The 15,508-nt window shown below is 43.9% G+C and overlaps 2 protein-coding genes across 3 annotated transcripts; one reads left to right on the forward strand and one right to left on the reverse strand.

Annotated features, from left to right (window-relative positions):
- Nucleotides 1–3,590: 3,590 nt before the first annotated feature.
- mrpl27 (mitochondrial ribosomal protein L27) lies at nt 3,591–6,878 on the reverse strand. Its single transcript, XM_004080741.4, has 4 exons — nt 6,775–6,878; nt 5,334–5,462; nt 4,442–4,509; nt 3,591–4,028 (listed from the first exon to the last, which is right to left on the reverse strand). Exons 1-4 carry the CDS (start codon nt 6,815–6,817, stop codon nt 3,822–3,824), a joined length of 447 nt encoding a protein of 148 aa, XP_004080789.1. The 5' UTR covers nt 6,818–6,878; the 3' UTR covers nt 3,591–3,821.
- Nucleotides 6,879–7,501: 623 nt separating this feature from the next.
- On the forward strand, nt 7,502–14,762 carry eme1 (essential meiotic structure-specific endonuclease 1). Of its 2 annotated transcripts, none has more exons than XM_011488557.3 (9): nt 7,502–7,737; nt 8,742–9,312; nt 9,395–9,522; nt 9,604–9,717; nt 10,112–10,233; nt 12,614–12,752; nt 13,617–13,732; nt 13,808–13,997; nt 14,479–14,762. In XM_011488557.3, exons 2-9 carry the CDS (start codon nt 8,754–8,756, stop codon nt 14,644–14,646), a joined length of 1,536 nt encoding a protein of 511 aa, XP_011486859.1. In that variant the 5' UTR covers nt 7,502–7,737; nt 8,742–8,753; the 3' UTR covers nt 14,647–14,762. The 2 variants fall into 2 exon arrangements, with proteins under 2 accessions (XP_011486859.1, XP_004080839.1); XM_004080791.4 differs by having other exon boundaries at nt 7,503–7,737; nt 8,661–9,312.
- Nucleotides 14,763–15,508: the final 746 nt, after the last annotated feature.

Here is a 15,508-nt window from a genome sequence, read left to right on the forward strand (position 1 = left end):
AATGGTCAACCCCCCCACAGGATTTCGACTGAGGGGGGTTCAAGACAAAACAGGAAGAAGCTTTGTGTTGTTGTTAAAATGAGCTTATGGGACTGAAGATAGAAAGAAACCATTTTGATTGACATCACACTTGTCCTCGTCTGGTTTGTGTTCTGGCTCCGGTTGGTTGTTGGGTTCTGCTTCATTATCATCTGGTTCTGGTCCTTTATGTTCAGCTGCAGATCTTCTTCTTGTTGCTCTGAGCTTCAGCTTCAGTGCGTGTCTTCCTGGCCTTTTTCTAGTCTTTCCTGACCTGCAAACAAAGTTTTGCTCATATGATCAATCTTTTGGGGGGGGGGGGGGGGGGGGGTCTTCTGGATTGAGTTTTGGATTTTTCTTCCCGAGTCCCCAAAATTAACCTTGTGCTGCTTTCACCTGTTTGTTTCCTTGGGTCCTTGTCCAACATCCTGACATGTCTGGCAGATGTCAGAGCCGCTCCAGCAGCTTCTCTTTGGTTTTGAAATGTGTTTGGAATTACACACCAGTCCTGTCATCCCTCAGGACTGAGACACGGGGGAGTTGTTACGGCTTTAAAGGACGCTTTGGTATTTCTGGTCATTTGTGTTTCCAAGAACACGTAAAGGTGACGGCTCCTGATCATGATCCAAATCCAAGCAGTCCTGTTCAGTTAGTCCAGATCTGTCCCACAACTCTGCAGTCTCATCCAAATTCCTTCTGGCTAATGGAAGCTTTTGGTGGTCTGACAGTGATGTCTGCTTTTTCAGAGCTCTTAGCTTTGGAGCAAGAGACTTGAAAAAAAGGAAATCATTTAGTATAAAAGCTTGGTGGATATCACGCATGTACCAGGAGAGGCCGACATGTCATACGTGGAAAATGCACAACATGTACATAGTGTGACACGGCCTTTACGTGTGTGTGTGTGTGTGTGTGCGCGTGTGTGTGCGTGTGTGTGTGCGTCAAACGCACTTTATCTCAGTTACTTGATCAATAATCTGCTCTTGGATTGAAGAAATATTAATACCTTTAAATAGATTTTATCATTAAAGTAACTACAAATATATTAAAACCTGTTCATTAAAACACAACAGGGGTGGCATGTTTGTTTCTTTTCACTCAGTTTTAAGCAATAATCCAACTTTCTGATAAAACTTAACATTTAATGGATTCATTGTGTTGTGTGTGTCCTGTATGTAAGTGTATATTTACATAATATGTTATACATACATGTTACAAATTATATTTAAATGACTATTTCGTCATATTTTAGTATTATACTATATTTAAATGTACAATTTAAATATAAATGTATATTCCAATTATAATATGAAAAGGTTCACATAATTTTCTTTTATTTACTGATATAGTGATTTTTTTATCCTACATTTTTCCTTTTTTTTATTACGGATTTAACATCTACCTTGTTCTTTTCACTCTGGATACTGATTGGATGAGAGACAGTTGGTAGGTCAGCCAGCTCTTCCTGACAGACATGGCAGAAGAATCGTCACAGAAACGCAGGAAAACCCAGAGAAGCTCAATGATCTGCACTGAGTTTCTTAAGCCGAGTGTTTGCATTACATGGCTGTGATGTTCAGTTTCAGTAAAGATACAGCAGGAATGTGAAGTCACGTCAGAAAAAGATTATTCTTTAAATCAACTGTAAGCTAACAGATCTGCAGAGTATGGCTTTGTCACGCCTTTATTTACTTTTATTTAGCATGCATTTGTGTTTAAGGAAAGGTTTGGACGCAATCAGCAGACGCATAGAAAACGGCTTTTGACAAACGTGAATGTAAATGAATGCAAAGTGTAGTCCAAAGTCATTTGAACAGAGAGAAGCTTTGTGCTGAACAAGCTGCTGTAGGCATTAAATGCTTTGAGAGGGATGTTCAGATATTATATTTGCTGCCAAAGTGTCGGTTCTGAAAGCACATGGCCACGATATTTGGGTTATGTTTGCTATTCTGGAAGCATTATTCCAAATCCAACCATCTAAAGTTTCAGCTTGGAGCAGCTGGCTGCTCCAAGTGCCCCAGATAAATACTTTGATTCAACAATGTTAAAAATGTTTGCCCCAACACGATGTACTCATGAATAAAGCTGCAGTCACTAGATCAGACAGGACGGCGGTTTCTAGGAGCACTGCAGATCACTGCACTGTTTTCTTAACACCGTGTGGACATTATTTAACCTTTGACCACCGTGACACCCTGAAGAAGCCCTGCCTAAAGTCCTGTTCACACCGGGACGAATTTCGCCGGCGATTTTCGCCGACGTTTAACGCCTCGTGACTAAACAAAGGGCACCAATGAGAGTGTGCACACCGACGCGAAAAAACGCCATGCGTCAAAGCGTCAAAAAAAAAACGCCTCGGGTTCGTTTTTTTTTTTTCGACGCGTTGCGTCGAAATCTACTCGACCAATGAGAATGGCGCTTTTGCTCACGTGTCTGGAGCTTCTGAAGTTACAGTAAAACACAACTTGGGGGCGCTCAAACATCAAACTGCCTTGCTGAGCACACATACCAGCGAAGAAGATAGACGCCAAGTAGCGTCTACACTGCCACAAAGAAATAATGACGGACATTCTTAAATATCCCCTTACCAAGTACCAGTTGGAGCTACTGGTGCTTGAAATATTCATGTTTTCTTTGTATTATTCTGACAAGCGTGTAAATACTTGCTCTCTTCTTCTGAGTGAAAAGCGACTTTAAGAAGCGTAAAGTTGCGCAGCGCCACCTTGTGTACAGGAGTATTTCTGTTTACATTAAGCGCCATCTAATGTCAGGGAATGAAATTGCATGTTCGCTCGGCTCACCGTCAGCGAAAATCGCCTGGGTGTGAACACAAAAAACGTGGCGAAAAACGCTGGCGAATAACACCTGGCGAATATTCGTCCCGGTGTGTACGGGCCTTAACACGCCAAAAACATGGCGTCTGTTCAGAATGTACTCACCCACAAACAGCAGGTGGCGCCCTGCAGTCCCCTTCAACCTGCCTCACAGCCACCCCCCCCCACCCCCATGGTCCAGCAGCGCCAAACTGTCCGAATCAACTCCACGGAGGACGAGCTGATGAAGCAGATGTCTGACCTCTGCTGGCAGATCTGGTTACTGCACGTGAGACCTGTTGAGGTTTCTGATTGGTCCATTTATAACTTGAATTACTTACACTAAAGAAAAAATATCACGAAAAATGAAGATTATCCAGAAGGTTTTCTTTTGATTAAGGTATCTGAGTCCAATATGCTGAAAGTTGGGAATGATTTTAGGGCAGAAAAGTGTGAAAGTCATCTGCATAACTGAACAGATCAAAGGTCAAATATTCCCATTCAACAGACATTTCTCTCTAGACTTTTCCTACATTTTTGTTCCTCAGACTTCATTTCTGCTCATGTACTTCATTTGTAAGTCGTTTTGGATAAACATTGTCTTAATTGCAGATGATAATTTAAATCAGTCCCCCCCCCCCACACACACACACCTCTCACAAAACACACAAAGTTCAGCTCAGAGGAACCGACGATGGTGAGGGTTTATCAACTAAACTAGAACACGCGTGACTGCGTGGGACAGATGGGTGAAGTCAGATCCGACATGCCAAGAAGCTTTTATACAAAACTTTAATCATCACCATAAAGCTCAGCAGCAGCTCAGTCCACACCTGGGGGGGCCCTGGAGCTCAGTGAAGACAGACGGGACCTTCAGCTTCACGGTGAACTCCAGCACAAGTCTGGACGTCCTCCACAGCAGAGCTTCCTCTGGACCGCTGCTCCACTCGCATCGGAAAGTCTGTCATTTCAGCCCCGGAGTCCTGATCCCCGTCACACCTGATCCACCAGCCTGAACTTGGCCTCCTGTTGGACGGGCATCACGTTGATGAAGGTTTTGTAGAGCACGGCGCCTTTGGGCAGTTTTGGAATGATGGCGGAAGCCTCGGGGCTGCGCGGCGGTGGGATGTACACCTCCTTGGTGAACCTGACGTGCCCGTCCTCCAGAGCAAAGAGGGTGTTGTTGGTGCCCATGCCCACCTTCAGAACAGAGGAGACAGAACCAGAACTGATGCAGGGTTTCCATGGAAACGTCCTCCAGCTACAAACAGACCGACTGACCAGACTAATAATATTTAGGATTATTTTCCTTTACGTGCACTATAGGAAACAAATCTAAGAGAGTTTTAAATCAAAATTCAACAAAAGCAATGATATCCAGAAGAAATATTGACTTATGCCTCTGAACGTTATTGTTATTACCTCACAAAAGACAAGACACACAATGGTTAGAGGAGTCGATATCATTAGAAAACTGATGATGTCAATTCTCTAAAATGTCAACACTGGACTTAAAGCTTTGGTGTTGAAGAGTTAAACTCCAGAGCTTCTGATGCAGCCATCTTTGTTCCATGTTGTGCTTGTGTACGTTTGTACTGGTTACACAAACTTACGTGCGCTCCTGGGTGAAACCTCAGCTGCCTCTGCGTCGCCAGGATGTTGCCGGCATGAACAAAGTTCCCTGAGGAAACAGGAAGAAGCGTCAGAGCTCCTTCAGGAGTCATCAGGCCGTCACCATCAGACACACCGCTTACATGTAGTTTATTGTACAAACAGGCTCACTATCATCTTTCATGACACAGCAGTTCCAAACTAAGGGTGCATTCAGCCTGGGAAAACCGCTTGTTCCAGAGCCGGTCAGCTTCATTTGGTCCGGATGGAGCTCTGAAACTTGTGCTGGGTCTGTATTCAATCATTCAAACTTTATTTGTTGCTGAGCGGTTTTAAAGGTCTGTATCACTTTTTCCTGCTGCTGTGGTCCGGTAGAGGCTGCAGGCCGCTTACGGGCAGGAAGACGTCCTGGAAGCTACGCTGATAAGTGTTAATGATGCATAGATTGTTGGGAAAACAGGGAAAATCACTGTGGATCACGTTAAAAGTTATTTTAATGAGCCTGCATCTCATGGAGTTGCTGTGTCTCATCACAATATTTTATCAGAATTCTGTTAAGGAACTACAAGGTAGCCTATAAGATGATGTCACAGTAGCCCTGGCCGTGTAACGAGACACAGAAAAGCATGTTTGAATGTATGAAAAATCAGATCCATTTTTGAGACAATGTTGTTCTCCATCTTTGTTGTTGCTTTTTTGGGCTAAGACTCGTTGAAATCCTATTTTAACAGAGAAGAAAAACCTTTATGTGGGAACACTTTAAGCCACAATGAACCGCCTTTGAGCGAAACCACGAGACAGAAGCTTAACTTTGAGTTCAGAGAAGAAGAAAAGGAACCACGTTTGTCCACAAACACAGTAGAGGACGAGTCTGAGACGGACGGCTTTGGTTACCGTCTTGTTTCTTGAAGCCGTATCTGCGGCCGGGGCTTTTTCCTCCGACGTTCTTGGAGCTCCCGCCTGCCTTCTTAGAGGCGAACCGAACCGAGTCCAACAGAGACGACTGAGCAGAAATCAGGAGACCTAAAGCAGGTCCAGAACCACAGATCCGTCAGCAGAACAGAGCAGCAAAAATGGAAACTATGGTGACCAAGTCAGAACTGATCCTGCTCCAGAACTGATGTTCTGCTGTGTCTGGAGGAGAAATTCACATTAATGGGGTTTTTAACTCTGGATTCTGCCGTCAACCGAACATACCATTATTTAAAACTATTTTTATGAACTATTAATAATACAGTTTGCATTTTTAACAAGACACAGAATCTGTTTGTGAAGTTTAGGCCATAAACTGTTCCAGGATTACATTAAAGTTCTGTTTGCGTTAAGTTTGAACGCATCGCCACAGATCAGCTACATTTACAGTTATTACTGGATACCCCAGTATGCTGCAAGTTAGTATTTTATGCATTTTGATAATCCAAACATAATATCTATTGATCTACAAACGTTCCAATAAGAGACATAAGTGGGAAAAATAAGAAAACAATAAATAATGTTATTATCTGTTTAACACTGAAAAAGACCAAATTGAAAACAAGATTTTATAAATGAGTTGAATTTTTTAACCATTAAAACAGGAAGAGGTGTATTATTTAGGCTTCAAGGGTCCCGCTGGATAAAAGTGACATCACAGATGACACAATATCTAACTATGCTAGAAAAAAACAAGAGTTTCTGTGATGAATGAAGAAGGTTGCTTTAAACTTGGGCCAATAGTCCATGCAAGACCATTTTAAGACTGATAAAGCAATTTAAAAGAAGGAACTTAATAGATTTTAAAAAGAAAGATATGTTATTTAACACAACATCATAAGATAATATAGAAGACAGTCCCATAGTCTCTTGTTGTGAATATGTTATTTGTTGTCAGGTTTAAATTCTCCTACTTTCAAGCTAAAGCGAAAATTATATTTGCTTTTTTTATTATTATTCTCTGGACAAAATTAAAAGACTCTTCAATTTACTGTAACAGGTTTATCTCCATCGTGTGGTCATGATTATGATCGTCAATGTGCCAAATTCCACCTTAATAAAAATCCTCCTTAACCATCGAAAGCTGGCTTCTGTGTCACAAAGGGGCTCTAATGAAAATATAAATGGCAACTCAGAAATTGAACATAAATTGATCATATTTAGAGTTAACACAAACTGCTAACTTAGAGAAACGTCGCGCGGCTCTTTTCCAGGTTAGCATCATGTGTCGCGTCTTTATTACGTTTTACAATAACTCAAGCCCCAAAATAAGACAAACAGACGTGATAGTCATCTGATAGTTATCTCTAAAATCTCTCTGGCGTGTTATATGCTTAAAAATAAGGACCCAGTCAAGCCATACCTGCTCTTGACTTGAAACTCAAGGACGCTAACGCCGCCATCATCACAGACGTCTCCTTTAAGTCGACCTCAGTGCGTCACATCCGCTCGTCTGTGTTGCATTCAGGTTCCTCAGAATGTAGGACTTTCTGATGTTCGCGAATTATTCAATATACTGTCGTATTCGAGTATTCCAAATTGAAATATGGTGTATTTAGAATAAATTCTATTTATGACTATTGTTACTATCTAAATTATTTAATTTCTTGCATTTTGTGTGGCTCCTGGAGACAACCGTGAATGTTTTTTGGTGTTTTATAAACTATGAATGAGATACTGCTGAGATCTGTGGTTCTTTGTTAGTACAAGAATCGGTGTCTTTTGTTAAAGCAGCAAATCTTATCTGGGACATTGTAACTCAGTTTTTAGTCTTCATCCCTGACACATTTATGATGCAGAACACCAGTTCAGAACATGTTAAATAAATTGTCTCTGTTAAAGAGTTCTTCAGCATATTCAAAATTAAATACCCTTCTGTAAAACCATTTAGAATATATAATTACTAAAACAGTACATGGATGCGTTTGTTTTTCTATTTTTTCACATAATCTAGGAAATCCTGTTTTGCTTAACGCGTAAGCATCTGTCAGTCTACCATTTTTCCACTTGTCAGAAGCTCCTTGTCTTCTATACTGTTGTTTAACAACTAAAACACAAGTGTGTTAAGACCACAACTGTAATTTCCCTGCATGGTTTGAGGTGAGCGGTTTTAGTCCCACGGGCATTGAACGCAACGCCACCCCGGTAAATCAAACGTAAAAGGCGCGAGTTCAGCCGGCAGTGGTGGGTACTGGTTACAATTTTAGACAGCAAGCAGAAGGCGTTCGTCCACGCAGGGAATGAGAAATCACTGATTAGTGCCGCCAGGACCCGGATCTGAGGCCGCGAGCAACTAACACCTGAGGCCGCGAGCAGCTAACCTGAGGTGGGCTAACCAACCAGTGACGGCAGGTCTGCTGTGGGGATAAAGGCTGCGTTTGGTTTCGAAAATAACAAAGTGGAAAAAGCTTGTGTGTGTCTCTGTGACACTTATGATAATAATAAAAACCGAACGCTCTGATATTTAAAACAGTTAAAAGTGTCCGAATTCCCACCCTGACCTCTAAATAGTGCACTATAGAGCATTCGCTATTTTCTAGTGTTGTCTGAATCTACAATTCCAGAATCCAGTGCTCCGGAAATTTCCCAGAAGTCTCTGCGAAACGCCAGTGTGCATCGATGCTCACTAGATCGACTAATATATACCACAATGCATTGCGTCGGAACAATTTTTGCCAAAAAATATGTATTTAAATCTATTTTTTAAATAAATTATGCACATTTTTATCTTTAGAAGACAGTGGACTCATAAATAATCGTCGTAAAACGCTCAAATTAATTAGATTTTAACTTTATGAAATCGATGACGTCATATTCACCTTAAAAAAAGCAGTGAGTATAGTGTTTGAATTGCTTTTAAAATTCAGGGCACTACATAGTTTTTTTTTAGTAGTTAAGGGTTATGGAGGGAAATTGGACAGAGCCAATTGTTATTTTAATTCCTAAAAACTTTTGATTTAAGCTTTTAATTTATTCGTCTAAGATTATTTAAGATGTTTATATTTGGACATAAAAATATTATTTATCTAGTCGATCAACCTTTTCATTGTTATATTTTTCTGGTAAATGTTGGAACTTCAAAACTTAAATCAAGGTTTTTATATCGTAAAAAATAAATGGATTTTCTCCTTCTGACTATCTACATTTTATAGACTTGAAAGGGATTAGAAGAAAAACACATCTGCTGAAACTCCTGCTCTGGTTTCTTCTGTCTGCTGAAGGTTCTTGTTGGTTTGAAACCTGTTTTAGGTTCTTGGGTGTTAAGTCTGGACCCTGAACCCTAGACCCTAGACCCTAAACGCCTCACTGTCACGGGATCGGGTCTTTCAGGGACTTGGAGGCATGAGCAGCTGCAGCAGCACTGACCTGGATGAGGAGCTTCCGCTGTTCGACTTCCTGCAGCCGACCCAGCGCTGCATTCAGGGCTCTCCCACAGAATCCGAACAAGCGGCAAAGACTAAAGCCGGTGTTCCTCCCGGAACGGCAGATGTCATGATGATAAGCAGCGATTCAGATGATGATTACGCACCTCTGGCACAGAGACTCAAACCCAGCAGTGATCCCTCCTCTGTGTCCGGCGGGAAAATGCCTGACGGTGGATTCTCGTTGAGTCGATCCAGCTCCTGCCAGAACGGCGTTGTAGCGGCTGGGCTTCCTCCTAGTGTGAGACGGGAGGAGCCTCAGAGCTGTAAAACCTCTTCTGCCTGGAGAAATCTGACCAAGCGGCCAACCGAGGAGATCCAGACGTCTCTGGAGGAGGCCCTAAGGAGGAGGCAGGACAAGGAGGCACTCAAGCAGGAACGGGAGAAACAGAAGGCAGAGAAGAGAGCTGTGGCGGAGGCTGCCAAAGCCCTGAGGCCAGAGGAGTGCATCAAACACATGGTGGTAGCCGTGGATCCAGGTGAGGAGCATCTGAAAGAGGTTTGATGCTGGCAGCAGGACAGGATTTAGCTGCAGAGCTTCTCTCATGCTCACCTTCACAGCACTCCTGCAGCTTGAAGGAGGCGGGGCTCTGCTGGCCTCGCTGCAGGCTCTGGGCTGCAGCTGCGCCATTGAAAAGCAGCCCCTCCCACGCAGCATTAGCTGGATGAGGAGAGCTCCACCTGCTCAGGTAAGAAGACCCGCCTCGAGCCACCTGCGATGGATGGCGGAGTGAGACGTGGCCTCAGAATAAAACCAAAAACCCAAACAGAGTTCCAGCTCCTCTGGAGCCCAGCTGGGGGACGCAGCTTGTGTTCCTGAGACCCCCGTGGTGATGCAGATGACGGTGGAGGACTTCATCACTCTGATCCACAACTTCATCCAGGTGTGTTGCAGCAGATGGAGAGCCTGGTCACCACTAAAGCACAAAGGTTTTCCTACAAGCGGCTAAAATTCAAGTTTTCCACTGTTCTGGTTGGAGTTGTGTGTTCTGGGCTGTGGAGCAGATGATGCTCTGAGTATTTACAGACAATTGAGCAGAGATGAAATGATGGACAAAATTCCAGACATGAAAATCCAACCGCTACATGACAGTTTTACCAGGTAAGGTCTGCTGATAGTCATCAGGGTCAAACAGAACTAACTAAACCTTCACGGTTGGATTTTCACATCAGTTGAGACCAACAATGTTCTGATAGAACCCCCCACGTCTGATCCGGAGTGAGAAGAAGAAACGGTGCGGTGCAGGTTCCTTTAAATCCTTTTCCCGTTGGAACCAGGAACAGAAGGTGGGCCGCTCTGACTCGGGTCCCACGCTGACGGCCTGGGTGCAGCAGCAGCAGAGGCGTCAGCCCAGGAAGACCCTCAGCCTGGCAGTCATTGAGCTGGAGAAGTATTTCAGGTGGGAATGAAGCCAAAGCTGTTCTTTGGTTTCCATTTTTTGTATTTCAGGGCCATAGGGGGCAGTTTTTTCTGTATTTCACAGACCAGGTTTTAAGGCGCGTTGGCACGTACCGGTAAAACGTGCCAATGCTAGTGGGTGTTTTAAAAAAAGGCAGCGGGAGCAAAACTGAGTTGGCTGTGATTTATTTTATTTATTTTCAGTCATCAATCAGCATCCAAACATCCATCAAAGTCCTCATCTTCTTCCTCTGAAAAATCCCCATCCGTGGCAGTTTCTGTCCATCAGCACGGCAGCCAAGCACAACAGTAAAAGCCCCGTTATGCGCATCGCTGCCGTGCTGCTCCCCTTCTTCTCCACAGTGTGACTCACCAGGATGCCAAAAGTGAGCGGCGCCTCGTCCCAGCTGGTGATGTGGCTGGGCTGGATGTTTGTCGGCAATCTTTTTGCTGCAGTAGCAGCGGAAGATGGACAGCTTTCCGTTGTGATCTCCTGGAAGTTGCTGCACCACCATAGTCCTTGCCCAGATGGAAGCATGGCCCCCTTTTCAGAAAACCTCCTAGAAAATGTTCAATCTTCCTTTCCTCTGCAAGCGTTACTGCCTTTAGTCGAATGGTGACTGTAGAGACGCTCCTCCCAGCTGTTCTCTGATCGTTAATCCATCGCTGCAGTCCGTCTTCCGTTTCCGTGGAAACTCAGCTGCGTCTTCTCGATTGTTGGAGTTCGTTTTCCAGCTTCCTCCGCTTGTGAACCATGGATTCATTCATCTTGAATTCTCTTTCAGCTGCTTGATTCGATAGCTTGCAGTTTAAACTGTGCTTCATAAGCGTCTCTTTGCATTTTTAGGGTTTCCAAAACAATGTTGTTCTGCATAATGCACATACCTGCACTTTAGTACCATTCAGGGGGGTGTCTTCTTCCACGTCCTCACTTCCCTCCTCACCGTCCTCATGCTGTCCTCTCCTACGTCCTCTTTACCCAACTTAGCATTAGGCCACCAAACCATAGGGGTCTCTGTACATTTTGGAGAAAATGTAAGACTTTTAAGTGCGCCTTATGGTCGTGAAAATACGGTAGTGTTAAAGACGTCAGTTACATATTTTGAAGGTGAGTCATGGCACGAGGACTCCAATCTTCTTTCCCCTTCAGACGGATGAAGCCACTCGGATGAGTGGTGAGATTTTAAATGCAGATGCTTTGACTCAACTTTCAAGACATCACCTACGTGTCAGTTAAACCTTTTCTAGAATGTTTTTCAAGAGTTTTTTCTGCAGCACAGCAGGTGTTCGCCTCTGAGTTGTCAGCGTGACGGTTGGCACAGAAGTAACCCTCCTTGTCTGCAAGTGGATGCATCAGAATGGAGCGGAGCAGGGAGACGTTGGCCCGCCTATTTCAGTTGCTGTGTAACAAACATGAGCTTTTTCCAGACGTGGGTTCCTCATCCACCATGATTTGGATCAAGGAAAACTCAGAAACGCAGTTTTAATCTTCAATTATTTGACACAAGTCCTCCATCGTGAGAAAATTGGCACAAGAACTCGTTAAAAAACAGCAGTAGCACGCTTTTCGTTGGAATGGGTCTTTAATACACTGAAAACTGGAGCTTTTCTCCAAAAAACCAAATCGACCAGCTAAGAACTTTTTAAATAAAACAACCAAATCAGGAGTGAGTTCAGGAGATTCCTTTGATTTATAGGTAGCTGTACACATGACAGTGCTGTTGCTCCTGCTGTTCACCTTTGTTTTAGAACAGGCGGTTTGCTTTAGCCGTGTCCTGGGGGAGGATCCCTCCTTCATGTGGACCCCCCTGAGCTTTCTACGTGTTTTCTTTTAGGAGGGTCTCCGGGCAGAGATGCCAGTTTAGTTTAGTTAGTTCAGTTTAGAATCTTTCTATTGAAGTGTGTGTTCATGATCCTTTTGATTCGATGTTTTACTACATTTATCTGCACAAAGCCCATTGAGACGACTGTTGTTGGGATTTTGGGCCATACAAATGAAATGGAATTGAATTGAATTGGTTTCTGCTCCTCTTGGCCCCTGTAGGGGCCACTGTAGGGGCCACTGTAGGAGCCACTGTACTTGCAGGAGCCCCACTCTGCTTCCTGTAGCCCTGCTAGTCTGTTCTGAGCCATTCTCCTCTGGACTTTGAGTTTTCTTTTGATTTAATCAAAGGTTTTAGACAATCTGCAGTATTATTGACTTACTTTCAAATATGGAAAATAAAATAATTAATCTTTTATAAGGGTAGAAATGATGAAACGTTTTGTATTCTGTGTTTTACTGTGAAGCACTTTGTGATTTTCATCTTGAAAGGTGCAATATAAATAAAGTTTAGTATTATTATCAGTAACTATAGCTAAACAATAACTTTTATTTCTAGATCACAGAAATCTGTGAACCAGAAGAAGTTTAAAGCGGCCGTGAGGAGTGAAACATCAGCAGGAGGAGGAGCTAAAGAGAAGAGGAAGAAGGGTGGGGCTGAGGCTTTGCCCCAGGTTTCCAGAGTGCAGGTGGAGGAGGTAGACTCAAACTCAGAATACTTACCGCAGAGCAGTGTTTCCATTCCTCCCCCATATTTTAATAATCCATTGTTTATTTTTTGGACACAAACGAAAACCTTTTCCTAATTTAACCATTTAACATCGGAGACGTCACCGGCGACGCCTAAATAACACGTTCCTTTACGTACCGTAAATCCTCCACCGTTCATGAACGTAGATCAGGTGATTCTGACACGCAGAAAAGCGGCTCTGCAGCAATGTGAGCTCATCATCTCATTACTGAGGGAAGGTGATGCACATCAGCAGAAAGCTGCTTTTCTCCGCCTCAGAATGATGTTGATTGTCCAAACGGTGGAAGAGTTATGGTGATGTAAGAAAGGAAACACTGGAGCTTAAGCTGTGCTGAAAGAAACAGACAATTTATAGATTTACTACATTGGAAACTTTTCAGATGTACAATTTAAGAAAGTACATATTTGGGGGGTTTTGTTGTATTTTTAATGGAAATCAGAAGAAGATTTCATTTGTATTTGTAACTGTTGATGTTCAGTCTTTCTGTGTTATACAGTATAATATACAGTATGCTAACAGCTAACCTGCTGTGTAATAATCATACAGAAATGTCTTTCATAGTTCATTTAAACAACTTTTAAAACATTTGATCATTTTTCCTGAACTTCTGAAAAGTTTCTTTTTTTAAAGCAAACTAACATTTTTTCTTTCAAAACTGAAAGCTGGCAAACATTTTTCCACCTTTTTCAAGCTTGTAAAACAGAACCTGTGATTGTGCAGCGTGTCTGGCGTTGCAGACAGGAAGTGAGGCGGCATCGATTGATCTGTGGGCGCAATAAGCTGACCGCACTGCTTATTCCGTCCCAACAGGCCGTGGTTCACCTGCAGCTTCATGCTGGCATCTCAGTCCACTTTCTGCCTTCATGGAAAGAGTTTGCCGACTATATCGCCATGACAACGAAAGCCGTGGCGGAGGCGCCCTTCAAGTGAGCCGTCTCCCCTCTGTGCTGGTCACCGATGCTGCGGCGTCAGTCATTCCCCGCCATTGTCCTTGTTTTCAGGAGGGAGAGGGAGAAGACCGGCTTCTCTTTCTACCTGGAGAGCGAGTGGGCGGGAGGCCATCGGGTGGACAGAGGTGGGAGGGGCCTGCTGCAGGTGTGGAAGAGGCAGATCCAGCAGTTCAACAGAGTCAGTCCGGACATGGCGGCGGCCATCCTGGCAGCGTATCCATCGCCGCAGCTGCTGCTGCAGGTTTGAACACAACTGCATGAATGCAAACGCTGTGGGGTGTCTTTAAAAATTCCAACATCACGTGTCACACATCACGTGTCACACATCACGTGTCACACATCACGTGTCACACATCACGTGTCACACAGCCAAACACACATTTAGTGCATCATGCACAGATGAGAACTGGTCATAGATGAATATTCGTGGACAGAGGGAGAAAAGTGAAGGTCTTAACGTGAAATTTTCACAGATGGATCACGAATGAACCACACAAAGAACAAGTAAATCTAAGGAATGGATTCTTTTTTGTCTTTTTACGTTTGTAAGAATGAAAGTGTTTTGTAAATAAAGGTATATATGATTGAAGAAGAAGCTTTCATCTAATCAGCTCCTGTGCTTCATTTCCAGTGTGTATTCTCTAATTCCAAAGAGTGCAGTTTGAATCCTGGCGTGGGCTTCGGTTCTTTCAGGACCTGAATGTTCTCCTCCTCATCCTCAGGCATACGCTCGATGCCACACTGAAACGGAGAAGACGTCTCTGCTGTCCGACCTTTTGATCCGCAGAGGTGAAGGGGTCACGTCCACAACCCGGAGAGTCGGACCTGAGCTTTCCAAACGGATCTTCCTCACCATGCATTCTCCAGATCCAGAGCAGACTCTGGATTGAAGCGTCTGAACGCCGCTCTGCTCCTGAGCCGCTGCCTGGTCGTCACGTGAAGAGCTTTGGCTTCAAGATTTCACTCTGATTTTTGTGTTTTTTAATTAAAAGTTTCCCAAACTCTACTTTCATGGACTACATTTCCCTTCACTTTCAAACCCCTGCTGTCTCAGGAAGATAAGGGTGCATTCAGACTGGGAAAACCGCTTGTTCCTGACCCGGTCCGCTTGATTTGGTCCGGATGGAGCTCTGAACCTTGGGTTTGGTCTGCATTCAGACTGCCGTCAAGCGGCCTTTCTGAATTCAAACCAAAGGGTGGCAGTTTAGCTCAGACGGAAGAGGAGGTCGTCCAACAACCAAAGGGCTGGTGGATCGATCCCCGCCCTCCCCAGCCAGCCGTCACCCCCAAGCACAGCCAGCCTGCAGCCCACCCCACCCCCCAGGGAATGGGTCAAAATGCAGAGAAGAATTTCCCCATTGAGGGATAAATAAAGTATCATTATTATTATTATTAAAGCTAGTAAACAAAATAAAGATCTCATCACTATGGTTAGGAATTATGAGGGCGGGGCAAAGCAACTAGAGGCAGAAATTATGGAAGTCCTGCGCTTTGCAGTCCTCCTCAGGTCGTTCATTCAAACTTTATATTTTGCTGACCGATTTAAAATCCTGTATCAACCCCTGAAACGAAGATGCCCCCTGAAACAGAACACTAATGGGGGAGTTTGCATGTTCTCCTGGGTTTCTCCGGCTTCCTCCCAGTCCATAAACATGCTTCATAGGTTTATTGGTGACTCAAACTTGTCCCTGGTTGTGTGATTGTGACCCTGGCGACCTGTCCAGGATGTCCCCTGCCTTAGCCCACCAGTGG

Source organism: Oryzias latipes, chromosome 19 (assembly GCF_002234675.1).
Source record: "Oryzias latipes chromosome 19, ASM223467v1".
NCBI classification, from domain to species: Eukaryota; Metazoa; Chordata; class Actinopteri; order Beloniformes; family Adrianichthyidae; genus Oryzias; species Oryzias latipes.